The sequence below is a fragment of the Dendrobates tinctorius genome, unplaced genomic scaffold (genome assembly GCF_039654945.1).
Source record: "Dendrobates tinctorius isolate UK_male_01 unplaced genomic scaffold, ASM3965494v1 ptg000194l, whole genome shotgun sequence".
NCBI classification, from domain to species: domain Eukaryota; kingdom Metazoa; phylum Chordata; class Amphibia; order Anura; family Dendrobatidae; genus Dendrobates; species Dendrobates tinctorius.
This window is the reverse complement of record NW_027361861.1, coordinates 1,346,015-1,368,610: the sequence shown is the minus strand read 5'-3', so window position 1 is coordinate 1,368,610 and position 22,596 is coordinate 1,346,015. Positions and strand designations below refer to the sequence as shown.

Here is a 22,596-nt window from a genome sequence, read left to right as displayed (position 1 = left end):
TGCGGATTTTACAAAATCCGCGCGGATGAATCCGCACCTAATCCGCAGCATGTGCACACAGCCTTACCCTAACGGGAAAATGGAGATAAATACTTTTTTTTTTGTTTTATTATTTTTCCCTAACTAAGGGGGTGATAACGGGGGGGTTTAACTTACTATTTATGGCGGTTTTTATGTTTGGCGACTGTCACACGCTAAAAGACGCTTTTTATTGTAAAATAGTTTTTGCATCACCACATTTTGAGAGCTATAATTTTTCCGTCTTTTGACCCACTGAGTCATGTGAGGTCTTATTTTTTGCGGGACGAGTTGATGTTTTTATTGGTACCATTTTCGGGCACGTGAAATTTTTTGATCGCTTTTTATTCCGATTTTTGGGACGCAGAATGAAGAAAAAACAGCGTTTCATGAATTTCTTTTGGGGGGGGTGCGTTTACACCGTTCCGCGTGCGGTAAAATTGATAAAGCGGTTTTATTCTTCGGGTCAGTACGGTTACAGCGATACCTCATTTAGGTCGTTTTTTTTATGTTTTTGTCGGTTTTATGCAATGAAGACTATTTTATATAAATGATTATTTTTGCATCGCTTTATTCTGCGAGCTATAACTTTTTTATTTTTTCGCTGATGATGCTGTGTGGCGGCTCGTTTTTTGCGGGACAAGATGACGTTTTCAGCGGTACCATGGATATTTATATGCGTCTTTTTGATTGCGCGTTATTACACTTTTTGTTTGGCGGTATGATAATAAATCATTATTTTTTGCTTCGTTTTTTATTTTTATTTTTTAAGGGGTTCGCTAAAAGGGTTAACTAATGGGACAGTTTTATAGGGCGGGTCATTACGGACGCGGCGATACCTAATATGTGTACTTTTATTGTTTTTTTTTTTTTTTTTTATTTCCAAAAAATGGATTTATTGAGGGAATATTTTTTTTTTTTTTTTCTAATTTATTTGGCGATTTTTTTTTTTTTTTTTAAATTTATTTTTACATTTTTTTTTATTTTTTTTTTTACTTTATTACATAGTCCCAGGTGGGACATCACTGTCCTGTGACAGATCGCTGATCTGTCACATCACAGATCACTGTGACAGATCAGCAATCTGTCACAGGCATTGAAGAAGACTTCCTCTTGCCTGCGCTTTGCAGGCACTGAGGAAGCCAGCTTCCTCAGGTCCCCGAAGGCCCCCGTCGCCATCTTGGATCCGGGGGCCTGGAGGATAGGAGCCCCCGGCAGCAGCGCTGCACATTGCGCTGCCGTGGGGGGCTCAGGGAAGCACGGAGGGAGCCCCCTCCCTCCCGATGCTTCCCTTTAACTCCCGGTACACCGCGATCATGTTTGATCGCGGTGTGCAAGGGGTTAACGTGTCGGGGGCGGTCCGTGACCTCCCCTGACACATAGTGCCGGGTGTCAGCTGTGATAATCAGCTGACACCCAGCCACGATCAGCGGCGCTCACCACGTGGGCGCCGCTGATCGCGGTAGACGTACTATCCCGTCCACGGTCATACGGGCCCGGGTACCGTGGACGGGATAGTACGTCGGATGTCAGGAAGGTGTTAAATTCCCGCGATTTTCCCGCGGAAAAACTAGCATTTTGCACGCGTATTTAGCTTGCAAAATGCTAGCGTCCAAGCTGATTGACAGGTTGGTCACACTCGTCAAACAGTGCTTGACGAGTGTGACCAACTTTTTACTACTGAGGCCGCCTATGCAGCATCAGTAGTAAAAGATAGAATGTAAAAAAAAATAAAAAATGGTGTTATTCTTACCCTCCGACGTCCCGCGCATCCGTTCCCAGGAATCCTTTGCGAAAATGCCCGCGATGACGTCTGTTCTCGCGGGATCGCGACGTCTCGCGGTAATTCGAAAGAGAAGAAGAGAAGAAAAACACGTTATACTCACCGAGGTGGGCGGTCCGGTCCGATGGGTGTCGCCGTCCTGTCCGGCGCCTCCCTTCTTCATGCGATGACGTCCTCTTCTCCCGTCCTGTAATGGCGCAGGCGCATTGCTCTGCCCTGTTGAGGGCAGAGCAGAATTCTGCAGTGCGCGGGTGCCAGACCTCTCCCGATGCCTGCACACTGCAGGACTCTGCTCTGCCCTCAACAGGGCAGAGCAGTGCGCCTGCGTCGGAGGCATTACAGGACGGGAGAAGAGGACGTCACCGCATGAAGAAGGGAGGCGCCGGACGGGACGGCGACACCCATCGGACCGGACCGCCAACCTCGGTGAGTATAATATAACGTGTTTTTCTTCTCTTTCAGATTACATCGAGGGCTTATCTACAGCATTACAGAATGCTGTAGATAAGCCCCCGATGTCTGCCGGCAGCCAATAGGGCAATAAAAGGGTGACAGATTCCCTTTAAGAAGCCCTCCTACTCTGCCCTCATTACCTCTATTATTAGCTCTTGTTTGAACTTATTACCTGTATAATAGATACCTGTCCACACATTCAATCACACGCCAACCTCTCCACCATGGCCAAAGACAAAAGACCTGTCTTAAGGACACCTGGGACAAAATTGTAGTCCTGCACAAGGATGTGCTTCAAGACAGAAGGCAACAACTGTTGGCAAAATTATTAGGAAATGGAAGAAACATGATCACTGTCAATCTTCCTCGGTCTGGGGCTCCTTTCAAGATCTCGCCTCATGGGGTAAGGATGATTCTGAGAAAGGTCAGGAATCAGCACAGGACTGCATGTTGAGGACCTGGTCAATGACCTGAAGAGATCTAGGAATACAGTCTCAAACATTACCCTTAGTAACACACTACGACGTCATGATTTGAAATCTTGCAGGGCACGCAATGTCCTCCTGCTCACGCCAGCACATGTCCAGGCCCAGTTGACGTTCGCCAGTGACCATCTGGATGATCCAGAGGAGGCATGGAAGAAGGTCATGTGGTCAGATTAGACCAAAATAAAACTCAACGTTCCAAGCATGAAGCATGGTGGGGAAACAACATACTTTGGGAGTGTTTTAATTCAAAGGGAACAGGATGACTGCACCATATTGAAGGGAGGATGGATGGGGTCATGTATCGCGAGAGAACAGCCGCCTTCCTTAAAGGGAATCTGTCACCTGGTTTTGGCGGGCGATGAAAACGAGGTCGGTCCAGTCCGATGGGTGGTGTTCCCGATGTGTGCCGCCTCCCCATCCTTGGCTGCCGTCCGCAGTTTTTTTGAGGAATAGGAGTAGGTGTCCGCCATTTGTTGCGCGTGCGCTAAGCATTCTTGGCTAGCACACGCGCAGTATGCTTTGCCCAACTGCGGGCAAAGCCGAAAAGCCTGACTGCGCATTCGCCAGTTAACTAAGCCCCAGAACACTGCAAAATACTTCCGGGGCTTAGTTAACTGGCGCATGCGCAGTCAGGCTTTTCAGCTTTGCCCGCAGTGGGGCAAAGCATACTGCGCGTGCGCTAGCCAAGAATGCTTAGCGCACACGCAACAAATGGCAGACACCTACTCCTATTCCTCAAAAAACTGCGGACGGCGGCCAAGGCTGGGGAGGTGGCACACATCGGGAACACCGCCCATCGGACCGGACCGACCTCGTTTTCACCGCCCGCCAAAGTAGGTGACAGATTCCCTTTAAGTAAGAGCATTGAATATGGGTCAAGTGTAGGTCTTTCAGAATGACAATGACCTAAAATACACAGCCAGGGCAACTAAGGAGTGGCTCTGTAAGAAGCATTTCAAGGCCATGGTGTGACCTAACCAGTCTCCAGATCTGAACCCAATAGAAAATCTAGGAGAAAGCTGAAACTCAATATTGCCCAGCGACAGACCCAAAACCTAGAAGATCTGTATGGAGGAGTGGGCCAAAGTCCCTGTTGCAGTGTGTGCAAACCTGGTCAAGAATTACAGGAAATGTCTGACCTCTACACTGTGTTCTAAATTATGCAAAAAATATTTCCTCATATTTTCTCTAAATTACCTATATGAATTGCAGTCATTGTTATTTTCCAGTCATCTACTATTCTAGTATAATTGCAATGTTTTTGAACAAAATGCCTATGAAAACAGTATATTTTTAAAAATAATAAACACTCAAAATGCATGTTCCAAATTATTATGCACAGCAGAGTTTTTCAACCTTTTTATTTTGAACCAAAAAATGGTCAATTGTGAAATTATCAGCATTATCAACTTATTACAAAATGAAATCAAACAGTTTTCAAGTCAAAACTTTATTCTAGGTGATGTTACATTTGCACATAGGACCCCTTGTTCGAAAGAAGCTTTTGAACTCTCGTCCATTGAATTTGTCAGTTTTTGGATGGTTTGTGCTTCAATTGTTTTGCATGTGGACAGAATACCCTCCCAAGAGCTGTTGCTTAGATGTGAACTGCCTCCCGCCATCATAGACACTCCTTTTAATGATGCTCCAGAGGTTCTCAATGGGGTTGAGGTCAGGGGAAGATGGTGGCAACACCATAAGTTTGTCCTCTTTTATGCCCATAGCAGCCAGAGATGCAGATGTGTTATTTGCAGCATGAGACGGTGCATTATCATGCATGAAAATGATCTTGCTGCGGAAAGCACGGTTCTTCCTCTTGAACCATGGCAGGAAGTGCTGTTTTAGAAACTCCACATAGATTATGGAGTTCATCTTTACCCCTTCAGGGATCCTAAAGGGGCCAACAATCTCTCTCCCCATGATTCCAGCCCAAAACATTACTCCACCTCCTCCTTGTTGGCGCCTTAGCCGTGTTTTCATGGGGTGTCCATCAACCAGCCATCCTCCACTCCATCCATCTGGACCAAGGAGCGTTGCACGGCACTCATCGGTGAACAAAACAGTTTGGAAGTCGGTCTTCATGTATCGTTTGGCCCACTGGGGCCGTTTCTGCTTGTGTTCAGTGGATAGAGGTGGTCGACAGGATGGCTTACGCACAGCTGCAAACCTCTGAAGGACCCCGCATCTTGTTGTTCGGGGGACGTTGGAGGCACCAGCAGCTTCAAAAACTTGTCTGCTGCTATGACAAGGCATTTTTGCAGCTGCTCTTTTAACCTGACACAATTGCCTGTTGGAAAGAGTCCTCAATTTTTCCTTATCAGCACGCACACGTGTGTGCTGGGAATCGGCTACATACTTCTTGATTGTGTGATGATCACGATGAAGTGTCTTTGCAATGTTGATTGTAGTCATGCCTTGACCTAAATACTCCACAATTTGTTGCCTCTCAGCAGCCGACACATCCTTTTTCTTTCCCATTTTGGCAAAAAATGTAGGCTGCTTAATAATGTGGAACAGCCTTCTTAAGTAGTCTTGCCTTTATTTGGATACACCTGCCAAACTAATTTGCACAGGTATCTGCAATTGCTTTCAGTGATATAAAGAGCCCTGACACACATCACCATCAATGAGTTTAAATAACAAACAAAAAAATTCTATCCTTATCACTCCTAAAATCTTTTTGCATAATAATTTGGAACACAGTTTATAATTGCAAACAAATGTTTCTGTACCAAATATTAAGTTCATGCAATAAAATGCAAAGTAATTATGTAAAAATCATAGAATTTGAATTTCTGGATTTTTTTTGTTTTTTGTAAAGATCCTGTTTCTCTCACAGTTGACTTGTATGTATGATAAAAATTACAGACTTCTCCATTTTGTGTAAGTGGGAAAACTTGAAAAATCAGCAGTTTATCAAATATATTTTTCCCACTATATGTATATACAGTTGTGTGAAAAAAGTGTTTGCCTCCTTCCTGATTTCTAGAGATGTGTGAACCCGAACAGTAAAGTTCAGTGTCTGCACCGAACACCTACTGTTTGGTCACGGACACCAAACACGGACTTCACCAGGAAGTTCGTGTTACTGTTCGGGATCGACTCCCTGAACAACGGTTGTTGACGCGCTGTCATGTGCATGACAGTGCGGCAAACACTGCTTCTGATCGGCAGTAAAATCATCACCGCCGGTCAGACAGCCACGGTTCCCACTCTGTCAAAAGGCAGCATGAGTTCGCAGCTGTGATCAGAGGTATAAAGTTTACCTCCGGTCACTGGTGATGGCTGATGGGACTACTGCTCCCATCAGACGCTAATAATAGTGAGAGTAGGCACGGTTGATGGGAGTATTCATCAGCTGGCACCTGTGCTGTAAATAAATAATTAAAAAAAAAACTGCATGGGTTCCCCTGTATTTGCAAAACTCAAAGCTGGGGACTGCAACCCACAGTTGTCAGCTTCAGCAAGGCTGGTTATCAAGAACAGAGGGGTTCCCACACTGTTTTATTTTTATTATTTAAAAATACGGCTTCTGATGCTCACCATTTTTGACAACCAGCCTTGCTATAGCAGACAGCTGGGATCTGGTATTTTCAGGCTGGTAAGGGGCCATGGATATTGTTCCCTCCACCCCAGGCTAAAAACAGCTGCTCGCGGCTGCCCAAACTTTATACCTCCGATCACAGCTGCAGGCGGCTCACACTGTCTTTTGACAGCGTGGGACCCGCAGCTGTCTGACCGGCGGTGATGATTTTACCACGGTCAGAAGCAGCGTTTGCCGTGTTGTCATACACATGACAGCGTTGCAGACACTGGATGTTCGGGCCCCTCATTCAAGTGAATCTGGTCCTGGTACTGTTCTGGTACCCGAACCCAAACTTTTTGTAACTATTCGGCCACACCCGAATATCCAGGTGTCCACCCATCTCTGCTGATTTCTTATTCTTTTGCATGTTTTTCACACTTTAAATGTTTCAGTTTACCAAATTTAACTATTAGACAAAGATAACACAAAATGCAGTTTTTAAATTAATTTCTTAATTAAGGGAAAAGGAAATCCCAAACTACAGGGACCTATGTGGAAAAGTGATTGTTGCCACTTCTTTAAAACATAAATTAACTGTAGTTTATCATATATTTGGGAGGCTGAGTTAATATTCCCTAGCCACACACAGGCCTGATTACTGCCACACCTGTTCTCAATCAAGAAATCACTTAAATAGGAACTGCCTGACAAAGTGAAGTAGTAGACCAAAAGATTTTCAAAACTAGACATCGTGCTGCAATCCAAAGAAATTCTTGAACAAATGAGAAGCAAAGTAATTGTGATCTATCAATCAGTTATAAAGCCATTTCTTTTTTATAAAACCGTCTTTATTGAGTATAATACAAAGTATACAGATAATGTCCAATAACAAAACAGAAGAACATTTATGCAATACTATTAACATTAGATGGCATTTTTCAACTATAATTCCCCCCCCCCCCCTCCCCCAGGCAGACTCCATAACTTCGTAACACAATTTCAATCCAGTCTAACAGGGATATTACCGGCAAGCTGCTCTCTCATATACCAGTTGGTGAGCTGGAAACAACTGTATCGCCTGGCGTGTGGAAGATGTCTGAGTATTGGTAAAAGAGGACCATGTGAAAAAAAAGCGTTCGGCCTCTATCCAATCCATTTTGAAGAGATATGTTACTTTTGTAGTAATTAGGCTTAAAGAAGGTGTTACATCTTGTGCCCACAAATGGAGAATTCTTTTACGTGTGGCTGCCGCCCATATGAACAAGATGCAGCGCTGCTGGACAGAAAGCCTCACCAACTGGTCCTGTGCGAGAATGGTAAATATGGCCCACTCTGGGGAGAGAGAGATATGCCAAAAGTGTTGATGAGATGTTGCAGAAGTGTATCCCACACCTCCCTTATTTTTGGGCAGTCCCAAAGGCAATGGAAAATATCAGCTGGAGAGTGTAAACATTTAGGGCAGGGATAGTCCCCTGAGGGGGACATATCAGACTTCACCTCTGGGGAGATGTATGCTCTATGAAATATAAGAGTCATGGTTATGTAACTGTCATATGGTAATATAGAGTAATACGCAGAGTGGCTTTCAAAAGGTCATTTACCCGACAGTTTGTTAATTGAGCAACCCATTTTCTTGGGCCTGGTGAAGAGTCTGACCAATGTATAGAAGGCTTTAATGATTTATATATAAGACGCATAGAATAAGTTCCCATTTGGGCTTTAATGGATATTAAATTTAGAGGGTGTGTTCTAGCATCATCCGGTATGTCTCGCAATATTGAGCTTATGTAATGTCTAATTTGAGAGAGAGAAAAATTGTCTTCTGTAAGGATTGGGTATTTGAAAACCCTCTAAGGTAAGAAGGCATTGATTATTTGTTAACGTATCTTGGACCAGTCTACACCCATTGTTTCCAAGCACCTTGTAAATGGGAGGTGACTTGCCTTGTAGAAAAGAGGGGTTACCTTGAAAGGGAAGAAACATCGAGATGTGGGGGTCAAGACCGCTGATTCATCTAGCTTGACGCCATCCCAAGATTACCGACCATAATAGAGGATTATCTCTAACCTCCACTGGAATTTCAGCATTTCGTAGGTGAAGCAATGCTGGGAGGCTGAAGGGTCTACACATGGCCTCATCTATTGGGGTATTAGTGAAGCGAATAAAGGCGTGTATCCAATCAAGGGAATGGAGAAGAACAGCCGCTACACTGTAGAGGCGTAAATTTGGGAGATTAAGTCCACCCAAAGATTTGGTTTGCTGTAGCTTAAAAACACTAATTCTAGATCCCCCTTCTGAGCCCCAAATAAATTGGTGGAAGGCTCGTGTCAGTAGCCTATCATCAGCTTTAGAAAGAAGAACCGGGAGCGTCTGTAAAGGAAAGAGTATTTTAGGGAAAGAGATCATTTTAATTAGATGGGCTTTACCTACAAAGGATAATTTAAGGGATTTCCAGGATTGAATTTCTTGTATAACTACAGAAATAAGAGGTTGAACATTAAGTTTATAGATATCATGAGGATTTGATGGTAGGTCCACGCCAAGATAACGTAAAGAATTTCTCCCCAACTGAAAGGAAAAAGAGAACGGCCACCGTTTCTGAGCAGTTTTAAAAATAGCTAAAGCATGAGATTTATTAACGTTTATATGAAATCCCGAAACTGCTCCAAATTCATTAAAGGTGTCCATTATAGAGGAAATGGATTCCTTAGGATTGGATATCATGAGTAAGATATCATCAGCAAATGCCGTTTTAAGTGTATGGCGACCAACCCCAATGACCCCAAAGGAAGGGATCATCTCCAGATATCTTAGTAAGGGATCAAGGGCAATATTAAACAACAAAGGTGACATTGGACAGCCCTGACTCGTCCCCCTGAAGATGGAAAAAGGGGTTGACTGGATACCATTAAGCCAAATCGAAGATTGGGAGTTAAGGGCCTGTCACACTAAGAGATATCGCAAGCAATATCGCTATAACTGGTGACGTTATAGCGATATTGCTAGCGATATCGCTGTGTGTGATACTTACCTACGACCGGCTCCCCCGCTGGTTATCGCTGATCGCGCGAGAACGGTCAGGACTGTTTCTCGTCGTCAGCTTCCTGCGGCGCTTCCTGTGGAGAGACGAGCGTGGACGCGGGCGGGAGGACGCAGGATCGCCTCGTCTGACAGGTAAGTAGCGACCCCCGTCCCTAGCGATGTCGCTGGTGAGATCTGCCTGTGTGGCAGCTCACTAGCGACCACTTAGCGATGTACCAGCGATCCTGACCGCGTCATATCGCTGGTCGGGATCGCTGGTACATCGCTAAGTGTGACAGTACCTTTAGTGTAAATTGTGCGTATAAAATTTAAAAAGGTAAAGCCAAACAGTCTATACTTCAGAGTTCTGATAAGATGAAACCAGGACACACGGTCGAAAGCCTTATCAGCGTCGAGGCTGACCAGTATATTTTGCTTGGCCCTAGCCTGATAACTATGTGTAGTGGCCGCTAACACCGTCCTGATATTGTAAGTGATAGACCGTCCAAGGACAAAGCTTGTTTGAGATGAGGTAAGAATATGAGGAAGCATAGACTGTAATCTATTAGCCATGATTTCGGTGAGCAATTTAAAGTCAACATTTAAAAGGGAAATCGGGCAGTACGAGGCAGAGAGAAGCGGATCTTTGCCCGGTTTTAGAAGTAATGATAGACAGGCTTCATTAAATCTATCCGGCAGAGAACCCGAGTCCAAAATATGGTTAAAAAGTGAGGTGTGGAGTAATTAAGGGTTGTAACAGTTTATAAAACTCAACCGAGAACCCATCCGGGCCAGTGGCTTTATGCAGTTTTGAAGATTTAATGACTGATCTTACCTCCTCAGAAGAAATTGGTTGGTTTAGGATCTTCCGCTGAGAGTCAGAAAGCCTTGGTGGACAAGCCTTGTGTAGGAATGCATATCCAGCCTCCTGAGAGTCCAGATATGGGCCATAAAGATCTGCATAAAAGTCTCTAAAAACCGCATAAATTTGGGTTGGGTCACGAGTGATAGAGCCATCGGGTAAGACAATATTGGGAACCCTAGTAGCCGCTTTGAATGGCTTAGTTAAAGACGCCAGGAGACGGCCTGGTTTGTTACCCCAGCGAAAATAACGGTTACGTTGATGAGTTAATTGGTTGTGTGCCTGCTCATGTAATAAGGTATTTAAGTTTGGTTTAGCTGTCAGGTAAGTCTCTCTGGAGGAGGGAGTATTATGTAATTTAAAGTCTCTATACGACTGAGTGAGCTGGTCTAAATGATGCCGCAAAGAGGACAACAACTTCCTTTTTTTCTGGGACAAATAAGAGATAACATGTCCCCTAAGTACTGTTTTAGCAGTGGCCCAAAATAGATTGATATCGTCCAAGTTGTCCTCCACGAAAGTCTCCCACCAGCCTGTCATATAGCGCTTGAAATCATCTGAAGTATAGAGATAAGAGGGGAAGCGCCAGCGCAAAGACACAGATCTATTAGTGGGGAGTTCAAGAGTAAGTAAGACCGGGGAGTGGTCTGAGATAATTGAAGGGAGAATGTCAACTGTTTTTAGAAGGGAAAGAATAGAGACAGAAGTTAGCCAATAATCAATTCGAGTGTGAACATCATGTACCCTAGAATAGAAGTTATATTCTCTTTCCGTAGGGTGGCAGCACCTCCAGGCATCAACCAAGTCAAGCCTGTTTAACAAGGTAGAAATCGCTCTGGATGGAGGGTGAGATGCGAGCAGGGGGTAGATCTGTCCAAAAAAGCATCATGAAAGGCATTTAAATCTCCACCCAATAGTATATTGGTAGGATGCCAGCCATTAACCATCTCTTCAAGTTTAGCAAAGAAGGAGGGGCTAGTAGTATTGGGTGCATAAACATTTATAAGGCAATATTCCCGCTGTTCAATAATAGCTCTGACTAATATATATCGCCCTGCCTGGTCCCTCACCACATCCCAGTACAGAATAATCGAGATCCTTATGAAACAAAATGGCCACACCATGTTTTTTCTGTGTAAAGGAAGCCTCCAAGCACTCCACATAATATCTATTACGGAGCGCTGGGTGACCCCTGCATAGCCGATAGGTTTTTTGTAAAAAGACAATATGGGGGCGTAGACGAGTAATGTGATCTAGTACTTTTCTGTGCTTGACCAGTGAATTGAGGCCAGCCACATTCCATGCTAGAAGTTCAATGGAGCATATATTAATGTGAGAAGCTATGTTATTAGGGGCGGCCATGTTATCCTATCCCACATTGGGGACAGAGCGTAGAAATGGGAAAAAAGGAGTAGTTGGGCAAAGGTCTGTCCCAGCGAGCAAACCTACCAACCCAAGTTAGCCAAAAAGACCAGACATAGAGCTTGCCCAAGGAGAGGGATATAAAGCCATTTCTAACGCTTTGGGACTCCAGCAAGCCATTATTCACAAATAGTGATAGCATGGAACAGTGGTGAACCTTTCCAGGAACGGTCGACCAACCAAAATTACCGTATATACTCGTGTATAAGCCAACCCCCCTAATTTTGCTAAAAAAAACCTGGGAAAACTTACTGACTCGCGTATAAGCCTAGAGTGGAAAATGCAGCAGCTACTGGTAAATTTCAAAAATAAAATTAGATACCAATAAAAGTAAAATTAATTGAGACATCAGTAGGTTAAATGTTTTTGAATATCCATATTGAATCAGGAGCCCCACATAATGCTCCATACAGTTCATGATGGCCCCATAAGATGCTCCATACAAAATACACCCCATATAATTCTACACAAAGGTTAATAATGACCACATAAGATACTCCATAGAATATGCCCCATATGCTACTCCATAAAGGTTATGGCCCCATAAGATGTTCCATTGATTATGCCCCATATGCTGCCCCATAAAATGCTCCATAGATTATGCCCCCATAAGATGCTCCATAAAATGCTCCACAGATTATGCCCCCATAAGATGCTCCATAAGATACTCCATAGATTATGCTACCATATGCTGCCCCATAAGATGCTCCATAGACTATGCCCCATATGCTGCTCCATAGATTATGCCCTCATAAAATGCCCCATATGCTGCTCCATAGATTATGCCCTCATAAAATGCCCCATATGCTGCTCCATAGATTATGCCCCATATGCTGCCCCATAAAATGCTCCATAGATTATGCCCCCATATGCTGCCCCATAAGATGCTCCAAAGATTATGCCCCCATATGCTGCCCCATAAGATGCTCCATAGATTATGTCCCCATATGCTGCCCCATAGATATGCCCCCAAATGCTGCCGCTGCTGCAAATAAAAAAATGACATACTCACCTCTCTGTCGCTGGGGGCCAGGTGCCGCTGTCACCGCTGGCTCAGGGACCTGGAACCTGCAATGTTCACCTGTCTCCACTCCATCGCTGCGTGCTGCTCTGTCTCTTCCGGGTCTTCTGTCAGTGACTGTTCAGGCAGAGGGCGCGGCGCGCACTAACTACGTCACCGCGCTCGCTGAACATCACAGCCAGAGGACGCGGAGGACAGAGTAGCGTGCAGCGATGGACCGGGGACAGGTGAATATTGCATATACTTACCCCCTCCTGGCGCGGTGTCTGCAGCTCCGCTTCTCCCCGTCTCAGGCTCCTTCCTTCAGAGGTCATGTGGTACCGCTCATTAAAGTCATGAATATGTGCATATTTATGACTTTAATGAGCGATACCACATGACCGCTGAAGGAAGGAGCCTGAGACCGGGAGAAGCGAGGGGGCTGCAGAGACGTGCCGGGAGGGGAAGTATGATCTGACTCCCCCGCCGACCCCCTGGCGAATATGACTCGTGTATAAGCCGAGAGGGGGGGGACTTTAGCCCAAAACAATGGGCTGAAAATCTCGGCTTATACGCGAGTATATATGGTACCTCAAGTGCACCGCGTCAGCTCATCCAAAAGGTCACAAAAGATCCCAGAACAACATCCAAAGAACTGCAGGCCTCACTTGCCTCAGGTATAGTCAGTGTTCATGACTCCACCATAAGAAAGAGACATAAAGGCTCGTCACAGTTTTGCCAGAAAACATTGTGATGATCCCCAAGACAATTGGGAGAATACTCTGTGAACTGACGAGACAAAAGTTTAACTTTTTGGAAGGTGTATTTCCCCTTTACAATCATAGACTTGTATTGAAAAAGTGACCGCAGACACTGTGTAATCCGGCATATCACAAATGCAGGCACATGATGCCGGATCTCTGATGAAAACGGTAGAGAACGGCAACCAATGAGTAAATTACTGCACAAATTACACATGCACATGTGTGCGCTAATGAAGGGAGACATTCAAAATTTCACTGGAGTGCTCTTTTTTTTTTTTTTTTTTTTTTTTACAATGGATCATTTTCTGATGATGGCGACTTCCCTTTAATATTGTCAGATCAACTATCTATTTAATCTTCTTGGCCCTGCAGTGTGTCTATTCTGTTCTGATCATGAAAAACTATTCAGATGGAACCATAGAGTGCAACGGCACAAACTGAGTTCAAAAGTCCTTCGTTTTTTGTTCTTTGGTGAATACTGTTTTATGTCAAACAGTGTCACATTCAAGTCCTTTTTATGGTGGCTGTCCATGGTGAGAGTGACGAGGTGGCTAGTCAATGCACACATGACACAGTTCATCATACAACCATTGATGAGGCGCTCTCTCTTTGGTGCAGACCCATGAGAATCCGGAAGTGATCTAATACATTATATTCTGCGATACATTGTTACACTCGAAGTTTCTCTGCAAGTCTGATCTTGTGCAGAACGCCATAGGAAGCTATAAACGAAGCAATGTGCCTGTGTGTACGCCTTGTTCTACTTCTGCGTCTGGAAGAAAAATCCAAGATTGTAATCTGTAGGTGCCTACTTCTAATTATTGTTCTCTCTGTATTTAAGATCTAACTCCTTCCATTATGTCTTTTAGAATCGTTTTCCTTGGATGCCTCTGATGGCTTCTTCGTATTTTGTCCTGTAGCTGAGCATAAGAATCGATGAGAAAAACCCTAAGAGGCGACCACTGAATACTTTACTACATGTTTGTAAGTAGCATTAGTTCTCAGTACTTTTCCCAGTAAGTGCAAACAGTATCAGAAACCAGAAGTGGCTTCAGAGATAACAAGAAGTACTAAACACCATTGATGTGGTTCATGAGGTCGGATGGTTCATAACCCAATCTTACTCAGGGTGGCCCCAATTTATTAACTGATTTGGTTCTTTTATCAGCGGGCGCAACTGACAGTCTAATATGTATGGGGGTCTCCTGACTCTTTCCCCCAAGATTGCCGATCCTTTTGTCTTCATTTCAGACTGCCGATTTTTTTTGTTCTCGGTGAGATAAGCCTCTGCCAGAGATGTCTGACAAGCAGCTTTCTCATAGAGAATACAGGAGCTCTAGGCCAGGCTACGTAGGAGTCAGGAGGGAATGGCTGTTGGCCGAACAGTGCCTTGTCCGACAGGAGTCTGACCTTTTGTAGGTTTTTCTTTTACAGATTTCATCAAAGCTTTGAATAGAATTTCTTCTCCCCTGAGTCCGAATGACGGAATTATCTGCATCACTTACTCAACTGCAGCAGGGACAGGCGCCAGAAGACTTTGCCGACAGTCACACTGCGACCATGGTATCCACATTTCCTACCTCCTCTCATTATTTTATCTTTATTATGTCGGCTGAATACCTTTGGTATTTAGGAAAAATTTACTATATGTTTTGGGCAATAGTACGCACCTCACAATAATTCGTACCCCAGGTTTACAGAGCAGGAAATCTGAACAATATTTTTTCCTACTAATTAAAACTTTCCTGGTGGTGAAAAGTGGAGGGGTCATTATCACTAATTTTCATGCACTAGGGAGGAATATGGAGGTAATAGAGCTATTGTTAGTGTTTTTCTGCAGTGTGTATTATACACACATAGCTTCACAGCACGCACATTATGTGCACTTTCTGCACTGCACGTATACACATAACACTGCTGCATGGACGGTACATGTACAATCAGCTCTACTACATGCACATACAGTGGAGAAAAAATTATTATTTAGTCAGCCTCCAATTGTGCAAGATCTCCCACTTAAAAAGATGAGAGAGGCCTGTAATTGACATCATAGGTAGACCACAACTAAGAGAGTCAAAATGAGAAAACAAATCCAGAAAATCACCTTGTCTGGTTTGGCAAGATTTATTTTTGCAATTTTTGGTGGAAAATAAGTATTTGGCCATTAACAAAAGTTCATCTCAATATTTTGTTATATATCCTTTGTTGGCAATGCAGAGGCTATACGTTTTGTGCAAGTCTTCACAAGGTTGGCAATGGTATCAAGACTGGATGCAGGGTGCACTACAATGACTCAACAATTATACAATAAAAAATCAGGGTGTTACACCATGCATGGAAGAGAGAATGTGTAGAAAAAAATGGAAGGCCAATGCATATAAACTGTGCACACCTGCAATAGAATGTATCAAAAGTGCTGCTTTATTGTCACAAGAGCACAAACACAATTAAAAACATATTAAAAACATGAACCTAACACCCCGTCCACATGTCCCATATACATGATGCACCAAAAAATGAGTTGGCGAAGGATATATGTGGTATAAATCAGTGGCAATATGAATCAGTAACCAAACAGCAATGTAATATGATATAATATACACAATCCACCATAACAGGCGTTGGCAAAAAATAGATGGCAGTATGAAAAGATGACAGAATAAATCAACAACCGAATATTAATATAACTAAAGACAAAATTACACAATGCTATTAGGTCAGTAATATACAGCGCAACTGACACCTAATAAGGAACTGATTGGAAAAAACATATGCAACAAATGGGTGTACCCATTAATGCCTTATGGGTATGAAACCAACTGAAGGTGCCATATAGTAAAGAGAATGGACAAGACCAAAAAATTCCCACAGTCCCTGCTACATATGATATGGACTCGGAACAGGAAGGCGGCACTACAAAAGAACAAAAGCACAATAATGCCCAAAAAAATGTATCAAAAGAGGGGAGGGTGAAAAATGTGTGATGATACACAATACCTACAAGTCCAAACATCCCACATGAGAGCCTAGGAGTAATAAATAGAATTGCCTAAAAAAGCACGGTTGGTAAGCACTGTGGGTAGTATGTTGGCCCATTCCTCCATGCAGATCTCCTCTAGAGCAGTGATGTTTTGGGCCTGTCGCTGGGCAGCACGGACTTTCTAATCCCTCCTAAGGTTTTCTATGGAGTTGAGATCTGGAGACTGGCTAGGCCACTCTAGGACCTTCAGGACCTTCATTTGCTTCGTACGAAGCCACTCCTTTGTTACCCTGGCGGTGTGCTTGGGATCATTATCATGCTGAAAGGCCCATCCACTTTTCATCTTCAATTCCCTTGTTGATGGAAGGAGGTTTGCACTCAAAATCTCACAATATATGTCCCCATTCATTTTTTCATGTGCACACATCAGTCGTTCTGGCCCCTTTGCAGAGAAACCGCTCCAAAACATGATGTTGCCACCCCCATGCTTCACAGTAGGTATGGTGTTCTTTGGATACAACTCAGCATTCTGTCTCCTCCAAACACGAAGAGTTTTCATTCTATCAAACAGTTCTCCTTTGGTTTCATCAGACCATATTGACCATATTACATTCTCCCAATACTCTTCTAGATAATCAAAATGCTCTCTAATAAACTTTAGACTGGCCCGGACATGTAAAATGCTCTCTAATAAACTTTAGACTGGCCCGGACATGTACTGGCTTAAGCAGGGGGACACATCTGGCACTGCAGGATCTGAGTCCCTGGCGGCATAGTGTGTTCCTGATGGTAGCCTTTGTTACGGTGGTCCCAGCTCTGTGCAGTCATTCACTAGGTCCCCCCCGTGTGGTTCTGGGATTTTTGCTCACCGTTCTTGTGATCATTTTGACCCCACGGGGTGAGATCTTGCGTGGAGCCCCAGATAGAGGGAGATTATCAGTGGTCTTGTATGTCTTCCATTTTCTTATTATTGCTCTCACATTTGATTTCATCACACCAACCTGCTTGCCTATTGCAGATTCAGTCTTCCCAGCCTGGTGCAGGGCTACAATTTTGTTTCTGATGTCCTTCGACAGCTCTTTGGTCTTCACCATAGTGGAGTTTGGAGTGTGGCTGTTTGAGGTTGTGGACAGGTGTCTTTTATACTGATACCAAGTTCAAACAGGTGCCATTACTATAGGTAATGAGTGGAGGACAGAGGAGCCTCTTAAAGAAGAAGTTACAGGTCTGTGAGAGCCAGAAATCTTGCATGTTTGTAGGTGACCAAATACTTATTTTCCACCATAATTTGAAAAATAAATGTTGCCAAATCAGACAAGGTGATTTTCTGGGTTTGTTTTCTCATTTTGACTCTCATAGTTGTGGTCTACCTATGATGTCAATTACAGGCCTCTCTCATCTTTTTAAGTGGGAGAACTTACACAATTGTTGGCTGACTACTTTATTTCCCCACTGTGTATGCACATAGTTTTGTTTGTTTTTTGAGCAGGTGCACTCTCAAAAAGTGCAGTCTTAAAGACACTTTCTTTTAATTTCTATTCTAAAACCATTTTTCTGTTCATATATTCAGTGTTTTGAGTGATCAGATTTTGAAAAAAGCCTGTTCTGGGTTAGGGAAAAAGGTGCATGTCACTTCTTTGAAGTGGCTCCTAATGGAACTTATTCCAAATTTCGCATTGTTGAATTAAAACAAAAAGAATTATACGTTTCTTATATAGGGCCATTGATTCAACAGGGCTTTTCATACATTATTTTCACTGTTTCCATTGGAGCTCACAACCTATATGTCATGGTGTGCCTCGACCTCAACGAGTGGTTAGTCACCGATAGCGCAACTCACACACAACGGGATGGAAAAGGCTAAAGGAAGGCCCTAGCGATAGGGAAAGAGGGATGGTCACCACCTGAGCTCAGCCTGTGTTAGGCGTCAGGTTTCTGCCTCTGCAGGAATCCAGAGCCTCACATTCTGCGGTCTCCTGCTGTCTATCTACTGCAGAGAAGATTACTTTGCAGCAGACCGCTCCAGAGACTAAGTTCCTCTGTGCTCATACTGGGCATGCTCATGAGACGATCTCCCATTGGAGATCGGGAGTCATGTACCCAGGTCCTGCTCCAGATCTCATTGGTCCATTTCGGAGATCTGGAAGGTCCCGCACGGCTATAAAAAGCGTGCATGACCGTTTGGCCATACGCTAGTATAGACTATGCTTGCTATGTGTGAATGGTGACGGATGTATGATTCTGGTGACTGACTTATTAAGAAACCCCTTCCCTCTGATATTACGCTTGTGGATAGGGAATTAGTTCAGCAGTCAGCGCCAGTCAGTGGCAAGCCTTAGGCCACTGTGCACACCGCACCTCTGCGCTAGCGTCCGACATTGCGCCTGCTTTGTAGCTGTGTCATCCTGCGGCAGTGTCCTACGCCGTGCTGCAGGTGCAGCCCTTCTTGACGCTCGCAGTAGCGATGCTGCACACACGGTAGGTCTAGACGGACACAGCTCCTCTGTCTTAGGTCCTGCTCCTGTGACCTGATACCGTGTGTGCATTTACCTGAGGCCTGTGATACTAACAGGTTTGCTGATGACACAAAGCTAGGAGGGATAGCTAATACTAGAGAAGAGAGAGAGAGGATTCAAAAAGATTTAAATAAACTGGAGAAGTGGGCAGCAACTAACAGAATGGTTTTTAACAGGGAGAAATGCAAAGTACTACATCTGGGCAATAAAATTGAAAAAAGCATATACAGAATGGGAGGAATAGGGCTAAGTGACAGCACATGTGAAAAAGACTTGGGTATACTAATAGATCACAGACTGAATATGAGTCAACAGTGTGATGCAGCAGCAAAAAAGGCAAATGCAATTCTAGGATGTATTAACAGAAGCATACAGTCTAGATCACGTGAAGTCATTATTTCCCTCTACTCCTCTTTGGTCAGACCTCATCTGGAATATTGTGTCCAGTTTTGGGCACCACATTTTAAAAAAGACATCAACAAACTGGAGCAAGTTCAGAAAAGAGCGACCAGAATGGTGACCGGTCTGCAAACCCTGTCTTATGAGGAAAGGTTGCAGGATTTGGGAATGTTTAGTTTGCAAAAGAGAAGACTGAGAGGAGACTTAATAGCTGTCTACAAATATCTAAAGGGCTGTCACATTGTAGAAGGATCAACTTTATTCTCATTTGCACAAGGAAAGACTAGAAGCAATGGGATGAAACTGAATGGGAGGAGACACAGATTAGATATTAGAAAAAACTTTTTGACAGAGTGATCAATGAGTGGAACAGGCTGCCACGAGAAGTGGTGAGTTCTCCTTCAATGGAAGTCTTCAAACAGGCTGGACAGACATCTGACTGGGATGATTTAGCGAATCCTGCTTTGAGCAGGGGGTTGGACCAGATGGCCCAGGAGGTCCCTTCCAACTCTACGATTCTATGATTCTAGGTTCAGTGTTTTTGTATGTTTATGTTGCGGCGCCTCTGTGTGTGAACAGAGCCCGCTTTGCGCACTTCGGGTGAAGTCTAACCCGTGCGCATTATACCGCCATATTGCTAGTCTGTCATTACCTAGCAGCGGTGTAACATCTACTGCACGGTGGACCCCGAGCGGCGAACGCACTTTATTATTTATTTTTATTTAGTGCGTTCCGCCGTTCCTAACAACCTGAGCCTGTCCCTGCACTCTCCTAACACCCTATGCAGGTCCTTCCCCCTGCCACCGTCAGGAACCTAATCCCTAGTCTCGGATGTCTCTGCCCTGGCTAATGCACTGGCCGGCAAGGAGCACTAGCCTTTGCCACTGCAGATAGTACACACAGGGGAGAGTGACAAACACTGAAAGGGACTAGGAGAGAAAACACCACACTTAGCTTATATGCACAGCTGCAAAGCTCCACACCTCAGATATCAACAGCAACAGGACTTTTAACACCAAACGTGGCAGGCACCGGAGAGCTGCTTCTGCTAGGCTGGTCTCCAAAAAGGACCTGTATAACCAAGAGTTAGCTAATGCATCAGGTTAGCTTTTAACCCCTTTACCCCCAAGAGTGGTTTGCACGTTCATGACCGGGACAATTTTTACAATTCTGACCACTGTCCCTTTATGAGGTAATAACTCTGAAACGCTTCCATGGATCCCGGTGAGTCTGACGTTGTTTTCTCGTGACATATTGTACTTCATGTTAGAGGTAAAATTTCATTGATGTAACTTGCGTTTATTTGTGAATAAAACGGAAATTTGGCGAAAATTTTGAAAATTTCGCTGTTTTCCAACTTTGAATTTTTATGCCCTTAAATCACAGAGATATGGCACACAAAAAACTTAATAAATAACATTTCCCATATGTTTACTTTACATCAGCACAATTTTGGAACCCAATTTTTTTTTTTTTGTTAGGAAGTTATAAGGGTTAAAAGCTGACCAGCGATTTCTCATTTTTGCAACACCACATCACATTTGAAGTCACTTTGAGGGGTCTATATGATAGAAAATACCCAAAATTGACACAATTCTAAAAACTGTACCCCTCAAGGTGCTTAAAACCACATTCAAGAAGTTTATTAACCCTTCAGGTGCGTCACAGGAATTTTTTGAATGTTTCAAAAAAAAAAAATGAACATTTAACTTTTTCACAAAAAAATTACTTCAGGTCCAATTTTTTATTTTACCAAGGGTAATAGGAGAAATTGGACACAAAAGTTATTGTGCAGTTTGTCCTGAGTACGCTGATACCTGATATGTGGGGGGGGAACCACTGTTTCGGTGCCTGGCAGAGCTCAGAAGGGAAGGAGCGCCGTTTGACTTTTTCAATGCAAAATTGGCTGGAATTCAGATCGGACGCCATGTCACGTTTGGAGAGCCCCTGATGTGCCTAAACAGTGGAAACCCCCCCACAAGTGACCCCATTTTGGAAACTAGACCCCCCCCAAGGAACTTATCTAGATATGTGGTGAGAACTTTGAACCCCCAAGGGCTTCACAGAAGTTTATAACGTACAGCCGTACAATTAAAAAATCATATTTTTTCCACAAAATGATCTTTTCACCCCCAATTTTTGTTTTCCCAAGGGTAACAAGACCCCAAAAGTTATTGTGCAATTTGTCTTGAGTACGCTGATACCCCATATGTGGGGGTAAACCACTATTTGGGCGCATGGCAGAGCTCGGAAGGGAAGCAGCGCCATTTGACTTTTTTGGCTGGAATTGGGATCGGACGCCATGCCGCGTTTGGAAAGCCCCTGATGTGCCTAAACAGTGGAAACCCCCCACAAATGACACTATTTTGGAAACTAGACCCCCCCAAGGAACTTATCTAGATGTGTGGTGAGCACTTTGAACCCCCAAGGGCTTCACAGAAGTCCAATTTGTCCTGAGTGCGCTGATACCACATATGTGGGAGAAAACTACTGTATGGGCACACGTCGGGGCTCGGAAGGGAAGTAGTGACATTTTGGAATGCAGACTTTGATGGAATGGTCTGCAGGTGTTATGTTGCCTTTGAAGAGCCCCTGATATGTGGGGGGGGACCACTGTTTCGGTGGCTGGCAGAGCCCAAAAGGGAAGGAGCGCCGTTTGACTTTTTCAATGCAAAATTGGCTGGAATTCAGATCTGACGCCATGTCACGTTTGGAGAGCCCCTGATGTGCCTAAACAGTGGAAACCCCCCACAAGTGACCCCATTTTGGAAACTAGACCCCCCAAGGAACTTATCTAGATGTGTGGTGAGCACTTTGAACCCCCAAGGGCTTCACAGAAGTTTATAACGCCCGGGAGTGAAAATAAAAAAATCATATTTTTTCCACAAACATGATCTTTTAGTCCCCAATTTTTTCTTATTTTCCCAATGGTAACAGGAGAATTTGGACCCCAAAAGTTGTTGTCCAATTTGTCCTGAGTGCGCTGATATCACATATGTGGGAGAAAACTACTGTATGGGCACACGTCGGGGCTCGGAAGGGAAGTAGTGACATTTTGGAATGCAGACTTTGATGGAATGGTCTGCGGGTGTTATGTTGCCTTTGGAGAGCCCCTGATGTGCTTAAACTGTTGAAACCACACAAGTGACCCCATTTTGGAAACTAGACCCCCCCAAGGAACTTGTCTAGATGTGTGGTGAGCACTTTGAACCCCCAACGGCTTTACAGAAGTTTATAACGCCCGGGCGTGAAAATAAAAATTTTTTTTTCCACAAAAATGATATTTTTGCCCTCAATTATTTATTTTCCTAAGGGTAACAGGAGAAATTGGACCCCAAAAGTTGTTTTGCAATTTGTCCTGAGT

The 22,596-nt window shown here is 44.0% G+C and overlaps 1 protein-coding gene across 4 annotated transcripts in view; it reads left to right on the top strand.

Moving 5' to 3' along the window:
* The window catches only part of PSEN1 (presenilin 1), a 111,630-nt gene that overhangs the window by 5,739 nt on the left and 83,295 nt on the right, over positions 1-22,596 (top strand). Inside the window, exons 1-3 of one of the 4 annotated variants that reach the window (XM_073552689.1) lie at positions 14,055-14,137; positions 14,207-14,321; positions 14,757-14,900. In XM_073552689.1, the coding sequence (XP_073408790.1) occupies positions 14,817-14,900 (84 nt within the window). In that variant the 5' untranslated portion in view covers positions 14,055-14,137; positions 14,207-14,321; positions 14,757-14,816. Of the gene's footprint in view, positions 1-14,054; positions 14,138-14,206; positions 14,322-14,756; positions 14,901-22,596 lie in introns of those variants that run through there. The other 3 variants (XM_073552688.1, XM_073552686.1, XM_073552687.1) reach the window with 3 other exon arrangements.